The sequence below is a fragment of the Clarias gariepinus genome, chromosome 10, assembly GCF_024256425.1.
Source record: "Clarias gariepinus isolate MV-2021 ecotype Netherlands chromosome 10, CGAR_prim_01v2, whole genome shotgun sequence".
Classification (NCBI taxonomy): domain Eukaryota; kingdom Metazoa; phylum Chordata; class Actinopteri; order Siluriformes; family Clariidae; genus Clarias; species Clarias gariepinus.
In genome coordinates, this window is record NC_071109.1 from 14,608,721 (window position 1) to 14,627,319 (window position 18,599).

The 18,599-nt window shown below is 38.7% G+C and overlaps 1 protein-coding gene across 1 annotated transcript in view; it reads right to left on the bottom strand.

Moving 5' to 3' along the window:
* Nucleotides 1-3,963: 3,963 nt before the first annotated feature.
* Nucleotides 3,964-18,599, bottom strand: part of atoh8 (atonal bHLH transcription factor 8) — a 43,793-nt gene continuing 29,157 nt past the window's right edge. Inside the window, exon 3 of the mRNA XM_053506251.1 lies at nt 3,964-4,494. Within this exon, the coding sequence (XP_053362226.1) occupies nt 4,489-4,494 (6 nt within the window). The 3' untranslated portion in view covers nt 3,964-4,488. The remainder of the gene's footprint in view (nt 4,495-18,599) is intronic.

Below are 18,599 nucleotides of genomic sequence, written 5' to 3' on the forward strand. Positions count from 1 at the left end.
GCCATTTATACACGCGGTTGCCAGGCAGCGCCGCCGTCAGGCAATCGGCCAGAACAAGCCGCACCTGGCAGCGTGTTTATATAATGGCTCGTGATACCGCGACACTTCGTGTGATTATAAGGTCGCACTGGTAAAAGGTGTCAGGGGCAAAGATAAAGCCCGCTGAAGAAGACACAGGCAAAGCCCAAGCCTCTGTCTGTCTAAGAAGCCGGCGAGAGAGAGAGAGAGAAAGTGAGGGAGAGCGACGCGCATCAGTTTAGCGCGTGCAATCGGGTTAAAGTGCACAAAGCACGAACTCTATTCTCCCTTACTATAAATGTGCTCCGAGAGGATTTTGAGTTTTTGAGCTCTGTTTATTTTGTTTTCACTTTTCTTTTGGTTTCCTTTTAAGTTTCTTAATAATTCCATTCTATCTCCAAACGGAAAGGTATTCCCGTGCCTGTCATAAGATCTTACAACTCCTATTTCACTGACCCCCTCTAAAGCCCTGCATCAGGGCTTTATAATCAGTAAAACATCTCGTGGTGCGGATCTCCGCCACACCACGCCCCGTAACAATATAATTAGGACAAAGATGTAAATTAAGGATGTCTTGAAACATAATGCAGTAACTATTTATTCATTTGAACACGGTAAAGGTGTTAATGTTTCGTACATTCCCTTATTTGTCGTTTCTGTTTGTGCTTAGGTTTTACTGTTTTCCATGTTCCGGAAGCGATTTTAAATAAGGAAAATACACTATTTTGTTTCAATACAGTTTAATTAAATATAAAATATAGCAGACAGTATATGGCAAATGGTGACTGGAATAGCTGGAATGTGATTGTGAATTTATGACTGAAATAAAGCTGTCTATCGGTGTGCGTGAACCCGCGCCTCATACTTTCACTTTACAAAAGGCAGCGTTTTTATCAAAAGGCTGATAAACGCGTGTGATTTATCGATAAAATGCAGACATATTCCACCAGAAAGTCATCGCCTCTCGCAATAATATATATATATATATATATATATAGAGAGAGAGAGAGAGAGGCGATTATTTCAGCAGCTGTCCGAGTGGCTGGTCTCAGATGATCTTGGAGGTGAACCTGCTGAATGTGGAGGTCCTGGGCTGGTGTGATTACACGTGGTCTGCGGTTGTGAGGCCGGTTGGATGTACTGCCATATTCTCTGAAACGCCTTTGGAGACGGCTTATGGTGGAGAAATGAACATTCAATGCACGAGCAACAGATCTGGTTGTTATTCCTGCTGTCAGCATGCCAATTGCACGCTTCCTCAATGCTTGTGGCATCTGTGGCATTTTGCTGTGAGACAAAACTGCACATTTCAGGGTGGCCTTTTATTGTGGGAAGTATAAGGGACACCTGTGCACTACTCATGATGTCAGATCAGCATCTTGATGTGGCACACCTGTGAGGTGGGATGGATTATCTCAGCAAAGCAGAAGTGCTCACTATCACACATTTAGACTGATTTGTGAACACTGTTTAAGAGAAATGGTAATACTGTGTATCTGGAATGAATTTTTGATCTTTAAGTCCATCTCATAAAAAATCAGAGCAGAAACAAAGGTGTTGCGTTTATATTTTTGTTGAGTGTATACACACACACACACACACACACACACACACACACACACACCATGTCTGGGCAAAAAGTTTAGTTCAACCTGTCCTGTGGAAATTTCACATTATGGACATTAAATATTAAATATTTATTAAAACAACACTGTTGAAACATGTATAAATTATTTATAATGCTAAGGATTTCTTAATTAAATAAAGATTTTAAATTATTGTGATAATAAATAAATAAATTTTACTTTATGCTCCATTTTGTTCCACACTCCAGTGAGATGTAATGACATAGGTATTCTGGCTGAGAATGCTGTGAAGTATACTTTGCAGGGTACTTCAGGCCAACCGGAATGCACCTCTTGTGTCAGAGATAACCACTGGAGGGCACACTGTGCCTATGTACTCTCCTGTGTTATGGGTGTTATTTCCAGACTTCAGTTCTGCACCAGCCATGTTGTCTTAAACTTATTTACCCATACACCTCTCTGACAGTTGGTCGTTGTCTTCAATCTTTTGTTCAAAATTACTGTAATTTTGAGTATTGCTGATATTTTGTTTTTGTTTCTGTTTATTTTTCTATTTTGCTTCTAAAAGCCTTATTATCTGTACTTACACTTTGCGCTGTCTGCAGACCAAATTCCTGATGCAAGATTGACATGAATGGTTGAAGTAAAAATGATTATATTAAAAATATATAAACTTTTTTTTTTTTAGGTCCTTAGACAACCCTGGCGAGGTGATTAGACTTTGTGGGCAGTCATCTCATCATCCACCATCAAGATGGGGCATGTGAGAAACAGACACAAATCCCACATGGAGCACTGGAAGAAAACTTGATGAGGTGCAGTGGCAAAAAAATGGGTTATTTTTCACTGGCCAAGTCAGTCACCTGCTCTCTACCCACTTTGTTTTACACCAACAAAAGAGGAGACTGGTGGCAGAAGGACTCACAAAACAGCAGTAATTGCATGTTAAAGCTTCTCTAAATGAGGAAACAGCATTTGGTAATGTCTACTGGTTCCAGACTTCGGGCAGTCATTGACACTAATTAAAAGATTTTCATACAAGTAGTAAAGGCAATCGTTACGCTTGGAATTATAGCATTTTTTGCATATTTCTGAGCCCCTCAAAATGTGGGTATGCATGTGAAAATGGCTTTAATTTCTGAATGGGTTATGCCACACAGTTTGAATTAAAGCTAAAAGGCTTGAATTTTGATGTTGTGTACAGAGGCCAAATGATTTGCTTCATATCTTTGCTCCAAAATGTATGGACATGCGTGTAAAGACAGTTGGTTTATGAATATTGTAATAGAACGGAAGAAATTGAAAAAAAAAAAAAAGAAAAAGATACAGTATTTATACTTGTGCAGATAAGCAGGATGTGTACTTCCATTATACACGCCTGGCCCAAAAAGTCACCAAAGTCAAATTATTGGCCTGCATTAAGCAAAAAAAAAAAAGAAAAAAAAGAAGTAAGATTCGATATTACTGGAACTGGGTTAAGAACACTTCAACACATTTTTAAAATCTAGGTAAAATCATGAATGAAGATCACTTGAAGTCGCATAGTAAAAAAATCAGACAAAAAAAACAAATGTGTTTAATTGTAAAAGTAAAAGCATTTCCATATGCACACAATGTAATGAGAACACACAGGATTTACTGCTGTGTTACCATAAGCCCCCTAAGAATCTTGTTAATTAAAATCATCAGGAAAAAAAAAGGCTTAAATTTGTTAGGAAGCATGAAGATTGGACTGTGAAGCAAAAGGTTATGATGTGTAATGAGTTCAAATTGAACCTATTAAGTGTTTCAGGGTAAGAAGGGAAGCGCATGAAGCAATGCACCCTTCATGCATAGTGCATACTATACCAGCCTCTGGAGGCAGTGGTTTGATCTGGAGTTGCTACTGTTGATCAGGTCCTGGTCAGGGCTCAGAGATATTATGTGGCATTAAAATTAAGTCAGCTGACAACCTAAATGTAGTGAATGACCAAGGTGTCATTTCAATAGAGGTTTTCTTCCCTGATGGCACAGGCATGTTGCAGGACTCAAATTGTAAAGCGATGATTCTGAGAGCATGAGGAATAATTTTCACATGTGATCTGGCCACCACATTGTGTGCTGTAATCAAAGCTAAAGGTGATGAATAAAATGTTGCAGTGCTTGACTGTTCTTTTGGTGAACATGACTTAAAGAAAATAAAAAATGGGGACACCAGATTTGTAACCAATATAATGACACCTAGTATAGATATTTATCTAATTATCCATGTTAATAACAAAAGATACTGTGCTGTAATGTTAACAAATTACTACATTTAAGATAAACATTGATTTATGTTGGCACATATCAGATTAACTGAGAGACAGATCAGAACAAAAATTATTTTAGTATTTATTTTGAGGAGTAAACATTAAATACAAATTATTATCCATATTGATTATCCATAAGATCTTTTATGGCATTACACATTTTATGTTAATAATTCATATTATGAATGTGTTAAAATCCATCTGATTTTACCAGTTTCAATAAAAAAAAAAAGTGAATTAAATCCAATAAGTAAATTAAATGCCAATATATCCAATATATCAAATGGGAAATTTACAATACCATTTGATAATTTTAGAATCAGAAATATAATAAATTTGCTCTGTTAAAAGCATTATATCTCAATTGTCTGTAGTTACTGTAGTATTACTATACTACTACTACTACTACTACTATTATTATTATTATTATTATTATAATTATTATTATTATGTGTTAAAAATGTTTCCCGAATATGCTTTGACCTTTGTAGAACATTCCAAGAGATCAGGCTTCAAATGCCTCAGTGCAGAACACGCCTTGGTTTACCATTCTGTGGTGAAGTTCATCTTTCTTCTATGCCAAAGTCTTCACTTTATTCCTATACAAATGTAAATATGAAAATTACACAAATTAAACTTCATGTTAAAATGAAAATAAATTAGTATAAGCCAGCTTAACTAGATATTAGTATGAGTTAAGCCAGCTAATAAATAATTGTGATTATAGCATGGAGAACATGGTAAACATTGTGGGCAACCATGAACTTCCCAAATTAGGTTGTCACATAAAAAGATAACCATTTTATTTTATTTATATTAGATACATGTAGAGATGTAATGAGTGAATTATGCTAAAAATGCTATAAGCATAGGACCATGCACACATCTTTCCTTCTTATGAACCCCACCCCCACCCCAGAATGCATATCTCCCTCTCTTTCTCTGACAGATTTCTTTTAGTTCTGCCCTCCCCCACTCTTATTAATAGGTGCTTCTTAGAATGAGATCCAGAAAAAAAATCAACAGTTGGCTTAGGAAGACTTTGGGGATCCAGCCAGGGTAATGTGCCAATTCCTGCAGTGAGTGGATTCTCCTGGTTCCATGTTGCGTGCCTTCACTCTGCCCTCTGCCCTAAATGGCGCCAGCAGGACTTCCCAGTTAGCTTTGCAAACATCTGGTGTCTGGGACTGTCAGCAGTGGGGGAGGGGGGGTATAGTGCCTGGCTGTTTCTTTCTAACTGGGTTTTATGCAATACAATGTAAAGTAAATTATAAAGCAGAGCAGAACTGTATGTCTACACATTTAATATATATATATATACAGTACTGTGCAAAAGTCTTAGGCACCAGATTATATGCTGTACTAATTTTGTTATATATGTTTATCATGTCTGCATAATTATGTACAAAAAATATAATAAATAACATTACAGGAGAATATATGTATGGCTGTAAAAAATGTGTATATATATATATATAGTACAAGACAGACTAGTTTTTAAATGGAAACGAAAAAACCTAATGTACGCTCCTGGGATTTGCATAAAAATAGAAAGGAGCGAGTGTGACAAAGTTACCAGAACTCATTCTCCAGCATGCTCAGTAAAACCTAACAGCTATTTTCTTATAAAACTGCGCAAATCTATTTTATTAGATTTTATTACTCTTTATTGCTATATATAGAAGTTTATTTTATGCAGAAATGTTGTCAAAAGCATCTTTTGCTTATGCCATATTTTTATATGTGCCCAAGACTTTACCCAGTACTATAAATAAAATGATTGTTGGATTTTACTGAGCTTGCTGGAGAATATGAGCCCTTTTGGTAACTTTGTCACACTTACTTCTTTCTATTTTTATGCAAATGCATGCCTTCCATGCCTCTGACACACCACACAACTCCCTAATCAGTGACAGAAGCTCTTTAATGGGACACTGCACCCAAGTGTACCCCTTTTTGGAGAAAAACTTTGTGCCTCCAGAGAGCTAGGGCCTCTCTTACTGAGATCTGTTGGTGTCTGTGGTACTTGGGATAACTAATGACTTGTTGACAAATGTCACATTAGGGTGGGCCCTGACATTTAGGTATTCTCACAACTGAATACAGGAGCACACTGGGATGGGTCCTAAACTCAAGTCAAGTGAATTTCTACAGGAGCATGATAGAAAGCAGAACATTTTCTGTCCCTGCGTCACAGCGTGGTATACCAGCTGCACTGCAGAGAACCAGAGAGACCTGGCTAAGAAAGTTAAGACTGCTTGGAGAATTAGGAACTAAGTTTCTCAATCTGTTCACAGTCTGTGCTAGCGTCTACATGAGAGATCTATTAACATCATCAAGGATTCAACCCATCTAGGTCACAGACTGTTTGTGCCACTCTCATAGGGCAAAAGGTACAAGACAATCAGGAAATGCATTAACAGACTGAGGAACAGCTTATTTCCCAGAGCATTACAGTGTAATGCCTTTTTATTTCTGACAATACCTGTTTTCCTGAATGTCCAAGTCCCACTGTACATGTATTGAATTGTACATATTGTGTATTTGGATTTTCTTTATTGATGATGTTCTCGGAGAGCGACCAAACTAATTTTTTTTTTTTTGCTTCATTACAATGATAATACAGCTCTTTATTTTTATTGCTTAATAAGAAAGTGCAGATATGTGGAGGTAGAGACTTTTAGGGGAAACAGCAACTAAAAATAAAAATAAAAAGATCTGCATACAGACAGGAAAAACAAGGAATTCGTACATTCAATGCGGAACATGATGCTCACACAGGCTGGCTTACTATTATTGATAAACTTCAGCTGTTGTTTTGATGGAGCTGCCCCTTATATTGCTTATGCTAATTTACAGTCATGGTCATTTTACTGTGACAGTTTAAACACAGAAAATAAGATGTATGGAACTAATTTTTTTGTCAAGTTAAGATGATGGGATTTATAACTTGTGTTTAATACATGTTTAATAAATGTAAATGAAGCATTTTTTGAGTTTATACCTGAGTGAGTTTTTATTTATTATTAATGCTTTACTGCACATTAAGCACTCGTATTACACCAATTGTGCTTGTAATCTAAAGCACTCATATCAAAATCCAATTCCCGCATAAATAATGGAAACTCTCATGATACATTCCACAACCCAAAAAAATATATATAAAAAAGATTAATACAAAATATAAAGTAAAAAATTTACCTGCACTTTACCCTTGAATAAAATCATTGTACATGTGAGACGAGAGGAGGAGGAGGGCTACTGTGGACAACTTTCTCTAACACACACACACACTAAAGGAATTACTAGTCTCTGTCAGGAAAACTGAAATCTTTAAAAAGGATCCCATCAAATGGCACTTGTTTTTCCTTTCTTTTGAGGATTTCGCAGAAATGTAACATTGCATTGGGGCCGTTGTTGCAATGCAGTTACTAAAGAACAGTCACTACACTTAGAAGCAAAATTTAAAAATGCTTTACACACACAGATGTTAAATGTACGAGTGACACACGAGCACTGAGACAGAGCATGGCAAATGATCAATGATGGCAATCCCACAGCGAGAGAGAGAACCATTGGCTTAGTTGTGATTACATAACGCTCAGCAAAGCGTATATGTACTATACTACTCGTATTTCAAGACCTCGCTCGTTCAATAAGTTTAAATTTATTAAAAAATTTTGCCCGTCTTGCAAAACACTCGCAGACCAAGTTTCTCAGAATATGCCTTTGTAACATCCATAAATCCTTATGATTCCCTGGAGCGATGAGGGCCTGTTCCATCTTGTTCAGCTCTAAGCAAAAAACAAAATACAAAAAACAACAGATCGGGAACTACTGTGTCAATTTGTGGCCTGCTCAGAGGAGTATTTCCACAGTCTTGTGAATTATTTTTTCCAGTCATGCACTGAATTTGGTTTGGCAACAAGCCTGAAAAAGGTAAAGGGCCCAAAAAGAATAACACTAACCAACTGTCAAGATTAACAAACACAGGCTAAAAATCATCCATTTTATGAGAGTTTACTTATCTCAGCTCAATGTCCATACTGTCAAGCCATGTCTTGAATGACTCAAAATTGAAACCTGGCTCATTAGCAGCCTCTTATACGATGGTATACTTGGACTGCATACTTGAAACTAAAGGGAAGTCTGAACAACTTCCACCTTCGCTGCCTATGGCACATCTCATCATAACCTGGATGGACAAGGTCCCTGACACCACAATCTTACCATGTAAAATACTAGTCAATCTACTTCAAATTAATGTTTATTAAGGAATTTTTTTTGGTGGATTTGCTTCAAATATTCGAGAACAATACTGCAGATTTCAAAACTAGATTATAAAACTATGCAAATACACTTATGGAATTATGTAATTAAGGAAAACAACAGTTATTTAAAAAAAAAATGTCTACCATTCCCCTCATGACCATCCAACGAAAAAACAAAACCTACCTATGTTGTTTATTTAGAATCACCAGCATTAAAAATGTCCAAATAACAGCACTTCAAATTACAGCCATTATGTACAGACAAATACCAATATAAGTTGTCCAAAGACATGTTTGCTATATGCAGGAAGGGAGAATTTCTAAAAATGTGTTCCATGGTGAACTAATGTCCAGAAACAGGAAGCTTGCCTAAACCAAGCTCAAATATAAAGATGTGCTCAAATGAGACATAAAATCCCTTAAAATCAACACAGACAAATGGGAAGATATATAAGAACAATATCTGTTCCATTTAGGATTTGGAGAGGAGGAGATAAAAAATGTGGCTGAAGTCGGTCTGTCTGTTTTTCTGTCTGTCTAGAACAGGTCTAATAAACCTTACTTGCCATTGCCACCAACAACAAAACCTGCAATAGGCAACAATGGCTTCTAGTTTAAGAAAATCACAAATCCAGTATAACAGAATATTTCATCACTAGTCACACAGTACAAACAAATTATTTTTTTTATTTGTCACGGACACAACCATACACGGTATGATGTCTAGTGAAATGCTTACACGACTACTTGTGACCTTGAAAGAAAAAAAAAGGGAAGTAAGAAGGGATAAATTTACAATAGGAAAGAATAGAAATACAGTATAAAATATTCAATCTACTATCTTTGTTACAATAAAATAAAATAAAGTAAAAATATGTAAAAATGCAAGACTAAAAAAGTAAGAACTGTATAAATAAATTGTAAAAAGTATGGAATGTGCAATGTGCAGGCAGCAGCAGTGTCATGGAGTGTGAAATAGAATGATGAACCGAATGATGAAAAAGTAGTCCTTTTATATGTAAACATTAGCCAGAATGTGCAAAAAAAACAAAACAATGGGCAAACATATATGTTTCTGTATTCAGTCTTTCAGTCCTATGCAAATGTGCAAATTTCGTGTGTTCCAACACATGTGTAAAGCCTTCAGGGAGTGGAAGTGCTTTCCTGACCACAACAAAGAGAACAGTCCAATGCTGGGATGGCTGGGGCCCTTCATGATCTTCCTGTTCTTGGTCCAGCACCGCTTGTTGTAGATTGAGTGCAGGTCAGCGAGCTTGATGCAAGTAATGAACTCAGCTGATCGCACAACCCTCTATAGAGCTCGTTTGTCCTGCATGGTGCTGTTCCTGAACCAGATTATGATGTTTCCCGATAAAGTCCCTCAAGCGTCTGAGGTGGTAGAGACACTGTTGAGCCTTTTTCACCATGTGTGGATGTGATAGGCCCATGACAGGAACTGTGTGATGTGAACACAGAATTATCGAAAGCTGTGCACTCAGACGGAAGAGATGAAGAAGTCTCTGACCAGCCGTTTAAAGCACTTCATCTCTACCGAGGTGAGGGCTACAGGGTGGTAATCGTTGAGGGAAACAGGATGGGTTTTCTTTAAAACAGGAACAATGATTGACTATTTAAAGCATGTGGGGATTACCCATTGTGATAAGGAGAGGTTTAAAATCTCGGTGAGCACAGGTGCTTGGTGCTTTATGGAAGTATAATAGTGCCAAAATTCCTCAAAGCAAAATAGCAGGTTGAATTACATGAACTGAAAAAAATGTGTTGCGATAAAAATGTTTGAATTTTTCTGCATTACAGTTTAATCTGAATTGAAAAAAATCCTTAGAGCATTTACAATGTTTGAAATTTTTGCCACTTCAATTTATTGTGGTTATATATTTCAAGTGAAAATATAATCCAAGCATTTAAAATTCAATGCAAAAATGTTTAAGTTACTAAATTGCAGTTCAAAAATATTTAAAGTTAAAGTGTTAAAAATACAATCTTCATTATTTTTCAATCTTATAAATTCAGGTCGACAAAATTTAGGTGTAAAAAATTCAGGTAATAAAATTCAGGAAACAAAATTCAGGTAATAAAATTCAGGTAATAAAATCAAGTCGATAAAATTTAAAGTCGCTCTTCAGGAAGAGCAGTGGAGAGCCGTTGGCTCTGTCCGTGCCGCAGTGTACTTTAAAGTGTGTTTCCTGCTCCCTGTGCAGTCTACTTCTCAGAAACTGCTTACCAATCGGAACGCAGCCCTCGTAACTAACAGGCCGGGTTGCAAGTTGCACAATAAAGGGTGTAATGTGTTAAAATTACCCCTTTGCCGTAAACGCTATATTCAAAACTAAGCCAGCGCTGTTTCATTCACACGTGAGAGCGATAGATTCCTGCCCGAGCTCGGTAATGTACAGTCACATTCAGTAACAAGATGGGATTAATTTATTCAGCAGCAGCAACAACATACATGCTGTTTACACTTTGTTTATATTGCTTATAAATAAAGGTGAACATAAAAACTTTGTAATTAAGAAAAACGTAAAGTGTGAATAGTACGGTTTAATGTCAGTCTGATTAAAATATAATAATAAATGAATTATATAAATTATTTTATGCAACACAATTACAACATTTCAGTTTCAGTTTAATATTTAGTATGAAGTCATAAGTCTTCATGTAGTTATTTGAACAATTAGTAGTATATACTGTAAGTATGTGCGAGTGTTTCATATATGTGTTTGCAAGTGTTTCATATGTGTGTGCATAAGTGAAGTTTGATTTAAGACCTACCTGTCGCACTGTGACTTCATCACATATAAAATTGTACATCAATGACTGCACTGCAATTAACCCATTTCTCTTTTTTATTGTAATTTATATTTATTAGTGGTGCTTGCAAAGCATCACTATTGCTATCTTGCAGGCTTATTTTTATTCTTTTTCTTATTAGTGGTGCTTGCTATTGCATCACTATTGTTATCTCACAGGCTTATTATTTTTCTTTTTCTTATTCCTCTCTAGTTCTTATTAGTGGTGCTTACGAAGCAAAGCATCACTATTGTTATGTCACAGGCTTATTATTATATTATATATAATATTATTCTTTTTCTTTTTAGTGGTGCTTGCAAAGAGGTTTGCAGCCTGTCTCAGAAGATACCCCGCACAAGGGTATAAGTTTTACCACCGGGGCAAGAGAGGTCCCTAATTTTTCCCCATTGACTTATAATGGGGATTTTGGTGAATCACTAGTCCCGTACCGTCCAACGTAGACCCATGAATGAGGTGTCAAACCGTGCGGCTTAATAGGGTGCTATGACTTTTCTGAGGGGTGCGCATTTTGCCCGCAGGGGGCAATTAACTCCCCACAGACTTAACATTGAGAACAAATTTGACTGAGTCCCGCACCGTTTGTCGTAGACCCATGAATGAGGTGTCAAACCGTGCGGCGTATTTGGGAATGGGGTGCTATAACTTTTCTAAGGGGCTAATGGTTAACTACCGTAGCAGAGGGCAATTAACATACAATGGTTAATTGCATAGGAATATTTTAATTGAATTTAACTGTGGAACCCTCTGTCATAGAGACATGGGGGAGGCCCCATTTAACTTAGTCTTTTGGATTTGTCATCATGCTCATAAGCCATGCCCCCTAGCATGCTGTTAGCATGATGCTAACGTGATTAGCATGTTGCTAGCATTATGCTAATTGTACTTTTTCAGGAAATGTACCTCTCTAGTTTTTATTATCATCTTGTTTTTATTTTATTTTATTAAGATTACTATGTTATTATATTATTTATGTGAAGCACTTTGGGGCATTCTTGTTGTTAAAGTGCTATACAAATAAAGATGAGTTGAGTTGAGTAGTTTGGATTCCGCCACAGAGATCACCCCAGAGCTTGGATTTGGTCTTGGGTACCATCAGCAAACGTTTATCTGATGATCGGAGGTCTCAGATCGGGGTGGGGCATAGGGCTGGAGCAGATCCGAGAGGTAGGGAGGGGCCATGTAAACATTTACCTTACCTGAGCGAACTGCTAGTGTCTTACGAACCGCCACGCCTACTTTGATCAAAAGATGCAGGCTGCTTGTCAGTACTGCGTATTATGAAAAATACCCCTGGGGGCAGAGCTTTTTCTTACAAAGCCCCAAAATTATGGAATAGTCTTCCAAATAGTATTCGGGACTCAGACACAGGCTTAGTGTTTAAGTCCAGGCTAAAAACCTATTTATTTAGCCAAGAATTTTTATAAATAGATTTGCCATAGGTAAAGGAGCAGATCTGGGGGACTCATGGACATAGAGTATTATGGTGAACTGGTATGTTTGGATGCTGTCTTCCTCACTCTCATTGATCACTCAGGTTTGCTGACGGTGAGGTGATTGTTTGCTTTACATCTCAGGAAGCCCTCATGTTTGTGTTTCTTTCTGGCTCTCCCTTTAGTTATGCTGTCATAGTTAGTCCTGCCGGAGTCTCTGCTTGCACTCTACAGTTAATATACATTCACATTATACATTGTGTGACTGTGACCATACCTAACTGCCATCTCTCCTCGTCTTCTCTTCCCCCCCCTCTTTCTCTTTCCTCTCTCCTCCTGTCTCCCCCTTTCACTCTTTCTCTCTCTCTGTCGAGCTACACATGTCGTTCCTAAGCTGCCAGTGATCCAGACTCCCTCTGCCTTCCGGACCTGTCTGACCCATCCTGGTGCCCCGCTTCTGGCTAAAGATCTCGTCACATGGATGCCCCGTGTGTCTCTCTGGGATGCGTCTGGTGTCTGGGGATGATTCTCTCTACCTAGAAAATGGGCCTTGACTGGTGTTGGCAACTGTTTCTCTGGGGACTTGACAGTCCGATAGTTCAGGACTGGAACTTCTTACAAGTCTACCTGGGTCTTCAATAACTACCTGGACTCCATTTTAATATCAATTTACATCAGCTATTATAGCTGAACTGCCTCCCACCCTACACACTGTATAAATGCAGATCATTTACTGCTTTCTGTTTCACCCAAATGAGGATGGGTTACCTGTTGAGTCTGGTTCCTCTCAAGGTTTCTTCCTATTACCATCTCAGGGAGTTTTTCCTTGCCACTGTCGCCCTCGGCTTGCTCACCAGGGACAAACTGACCATTTTGATTCATACAAATTCACATTTCATACTAACTTAAATAATTCTTTTGACTGTGTAAAGCTGCTTTGCGGCAATGAAAATTGCTAAAAGCGCTATAGAAATAAAATTGAATTGAATTGAATTTAAACGTGACCAAAGAATTTTAAAATTAATTCGGTACTGTACTGGGAGCCAATGAAATGAAACCAGAACTGGAAAGATATGTTCTCTTTTACGCGTGGATGTTAATAGTCGAGCAGCAGAGTTTTGGATCAGCTGTAGCCAATGTAATGCTGTCTGAGAAACCCTAAAATACAGAGCATTACAATAATCATTGCGAGTGGTGATGAAGGTGTGGATGGCTTTTTCAAACAGCCTAAAGGACAAAACAGGTTTAAGTTTTGTCAATTGCCTTAACTGAAAGAAACTGGACCGAACCACGGCACTAATCTGTTTGTCAAATTTAAGGCCATGATCAAATATAACCCCTAAATTTGACTCTGTAGGTTTCACATACTGGTCCAAATCTCCTAAATCCAAAGGTGAAACTTTACCCCTGGCACCAGGACCAAATACCAAAACCTCCATCTATTTATCATTAAAATTAAAAAGATTTTGGGCTAAACATGCCTTTATATCATCTAGACATGATAAAAGCGCCTTGACAGAGTAGCCTTCCTTCTGTTTTTAACGGGAGATAAATTTGACAGTCATCTGCATAGCAGTGAAAGGAGATGCCATGATTTCTCAGCATATAGCCGAGCAGCAACAAATACAACGAGAAAAGAGGGGGTCCAAGGATAGACCCCTGTGGGACCCCATATGTAAGAGGAGCTGATGATGACTCTAGATCTCCAAGGCTAACAGAAAAAGTTCCATCAATAAGATAGGACCTAAACCAGTCTAGAGCTGTCCCCCTAATTCCCACCCAGTGTTCAGAAGAATGTCATGCATGCTGCATCAAAGGCAGCTGTTAAATCAAGCAGCAAAAGAAACTCAGAGTTACCAGAATCTGTAATACGATAAATGTCATTTAGGACTCGTAACAGAGCTGTTTCAGTACTGTGAAGAGCCTTGAAACCAGACTGAAAGACCTCAAGCATTCCATGCTCACCAAGATAACTTCTTAGTTGTGTATAAACTACCTTCTCCAGGATCTTAGACGGAAATGGTAGCTTAGAGATTGGTCTGTAATTAGACAACACAGACGGATCAAGATTAGGGTTTTTTTTAACAAAGGCTGCCCAAGTGCATGCGGTGGTACCTATGCACAAGGTACCACCCCAGATCCCAAGCTGCTATTTATCATATTTAAGACTACAGGACCTAGAATGGGAGCCAACTCTTTAAAAAAATATGGAGGAATGGGATCAACAGGAGATCCTGCAGGCTTCATAATATTAATAATCTTCAACAGAAAGGAAAGAGAGATGGGTTCAAACTGGTTAAAAACAGCAGAGCTAGAGAAAGAAATGGAAATAGATGGGTTACATGCAGGAGATGTAATAAGAGCCCTTGTAGAAGAAACCTCCTAAAAAACTGGAGAAAGTTTTCACACACTTTATATGAGCTTTCGAAACTAGCAATTTGGGGACCATTAAGAATTGCATTAAATGACTGAAATAAAACGCGAGGCTTATGACAGTTTGCTAAAATTACCTCAGAGTAATGTTTGGTTTTTGCAGCTTTTACAGTTTTCTGATAAAGACGCCAACTATCTTTCAACGAAATAAAAGACACTTGCAATTTGTCCTTTTTCCATTTGCATTCCACTTTTCGACACTCATGTCTGACAGCACGAGTCTAGTCGTTTAACCAGGGTTCGGATTTAACTTTGGGGCGCCTGATTTTTAATGAAGCCAAAGAGTCCAAGGCAGCCTTACAGGTGGAATGGAACCAGGATGCTAATAGCTCAGTATTGAAGCCAGCAACAGAAGTGTACTCCGAGATGTCATCATCACAGCACCGATTAAACGCATCAGATGGCAGCAGCGGTGAAGGAGTTAAACACGCGACAGCGCTGTGCACGCACACAGGGTTTAACATCATTATTTGGTAGAACAGAGTTAAACAGGCATATGATCAGAAAATACTGCATCACAGACTTCAATGTTAGAAATGGATAATCCATGAGATAAAACGAGATCAAGGGTGTGCCCCTGCTCCTGTGTGGGGCCAGACACTAACTGCACAAAACCAAACGAATCAATTAAAAAATCTTTGGCCAGCAGATTCTCAGGGCAACAGACATGAACATTAAAATCACCCACAATAAGGACACGATCATATTTCGGCATCATTTCAGCCAAAAAGTCTGACAAGTCAATTAAAAAGTCCTTATTATACGTAGGTGGATGATAAATCACTCCACACAGCACTGTGTGAGAGTGGCCGAGCTCAAATAAGTTCAGCACAAAGCTGGAAAAAGTAAATAACGACAGCTGCTTACAATAGAAGTTATCCCTATAGACCACCGCAATTTCTCCTCCTCAACCCAATGTTCTCGGGGAGTTTAGATATGCATATGATGAGGGGAGAAGTTCAGATAAGGCACTGTACTCACCAACATTCAGCCACGTCTCCATAATAAAAGGAAAGTCCAAACCACATGAGGTGATAAACTCCTTTAGCATGAAAGTTTTGTTGGTTAGTGACCTCACATTTACCAGGCCCATCTTGGCCATCCTGTTTAGAGTCGAGGGCGAGTTGAGATAAGGCCAGGGCGCCCGACAAAGCGAGCACAGATTCCCCACATTCACCCCTCGCACCCGAAAACGATGCTACGATGCGACCGAGAAAATTCATCCAAGCCAACCACAGGTACCAGGCAGGGTACCGCGTCCATGAAACCCCGAAACATAATACGGTGCTGATCAATTCCATAGATGGATCGGAAGGTCTCAGGAAAACAAGCCAAACAGGCTTTCAGCATCACTTGGCGACCGCTGCGTTTGCCACGGCGGACTGCACAGCGGTAGAGGTGAGCAGGTACTCCCGATAACAGTGGTGGCAAGTGATTTTGCTCATTATTCTCATACAGCAGGACGAAGGTTCAAGAGTGTTTGGCGATCATACACCAACAGAGAGTTAACTTTTTGAGTGACAAACACAATAATAATCCAGAATTAAGGTTTTTATTGTAACAGTGAAAGATGGACAAATAGACAGGCTCTAAAATCCCCCGTGCAAGTATGTGGTTTGTCCTGAAATCAGTTGTTTCTAAAGATCACCCCTGTGGTTATTTACTAAATGATTTACCCCTGCTGGTTGTCTGTCCCTATTGATTGAAAGGTAAAAAGAATGCGCGCAGCGCTGGAACTTCCTAGACTTGCAAGAGTGCAAAAAGCCAATGGATTTGTGTTTTTCCCCTCACGATTAGGAGCAATCCATAGCAAATTGTTCCTGGAGTTAAATGTGATGACATTTACTGTATCTGATGAGTGCAACGGTCAGGTTTTTTGTCAAGACTGGACCCAGAACAGCGAACAGCACTGAGGACACCTTTTCGAATTGATTTCTTGGATTACTTTTCTCTGTCATGGATGGCGAGCATAGCCCATAAGATACTATCAAGTTGATTGATCTTCAAGTGCCAGGGGTAGCTCAGTGGTTAAGGCATTAGACTACAGTTCAGAAGATCCCAGGTTCAAACCCCACAACCACCAAGTTGCCACTGTTGGGCCCTTGAGCAAGGCCCTTAACCCTCAATTGCTCAGCTGTATAATGAGATAAAAATGTAAGTCGCTCTGGATAAGAGCATCTGCCAAATGCCTAAATGTAAGTGCGGTAGGAAGGATTGTGTCCACACACTATAACGAACCGAATCGAAATTCGTGTAATAATCCAAAGTGGAGCACCTAGACTCTAGTAGACCCAGGCCGGTTTTATTTTTTTAATGTATTTTAGTTACATATTGAATGCATCACTAGAGTTCTCTTTAAAAACATTGTGATATAATTTGCATTCCATTTGTTATGTATGTTAACCATACACACCCTTAATTAGAATAGAATTTTTTTTTACTATTCTGTCCTGTGTTTTCCGACTCAGTGCATCACTTAACTCTTGGCTCTTGCCAAACCTGGAACCTTCTGAAGCTGGCCTACTCTATAGAACGTGTGGGCTACACAGGGTAAGCCACAGGTAGTCATCGCTGAAAGGGCTGGCTATTTGTAGTGTGCTGTATCATCAAGAGGCATGCATTGCTCTGCGTTCTGTTTTTAACAGACTCCAAATGCCCTGCTCATTATCTCTGGAGATTTTTATCAGGCCCCTCCGCAGGGGGGGACCATATGACCAGACCATATGGGGGGGCCAGTCAGAAATGTGAAGGGGGCATCATGTTCGAGCACTGTTTTTTCCCTGTGCTTATACAGTAGTAACAGTATTGTCCTTGCTGAATTGTGCTGTTAGCTGCAACCAAAGCCAGGAGAAGTGGAATGCACTTTGTCAGGCCTCTATCTTCAGACCTGTCCAACTTGGGTGTCCCACTTGAAGACTAAGCTCCTGCTGGTATATTAAGGTCACTGAGGAATGCAAACCCCCTGACCACAATAAGGTGGCAATCCCTCAGGGGGAAAACTAAAAAACGAAAAATTGAATAAATAAAACAAAATAAAATAAAATATCCTTAATCCAGTTTTTATCAATCAATGACATAACATTTATCTAAGCTGGATGTATGAAGCGATATCCCGGACAATATTCAAAAGGAATTGCAATTACATTTGCAATTGCGTTTCCCATATGTGGACGCACAAAGTGTGCCATAATGAAAATGCAAACTGTGCATTACCGTGCTCTTGGTTTTCCTGAGCTCTCTGGTGCATTCTACATTCACACATTATATCATTTATGAAAAAAAATGTTCCAAATAGTTGATATTGCAATACCTGTAGCCAGGCCTAACATTCATGCATTGTTTTTAATGGGTTTGTTTTATAGTCCAATTAACTTTCATTAAAGAGTTAACGGCAACAGATTCTAAAAGAAATTGGTTACCTGCAGCCTTATGTTCAGCTATTATAGCCAAAATAACGATAACTTGTACAAAAATATCCAAATATGTGACCTGACTGGCTTTAAAGGGGTCATACAGGCCTACATGCCCTTTTTTAAGCTGTTTGGACTGAACTGTGTGTTAGGAGAGTGCGTACACAACCACTCTACGATGATAAAGAGCCGCCCAGTGGTTTTCTTTTCATTTATTACAATAACATGCCCCTTCTGAAATCAGGCCAATCGCAAATGCCTGTCGATGTGACGCCACACCACAAGAGACCTCTCCTACACTAGTTATTCAGGTAGTGAATGATCCTACACT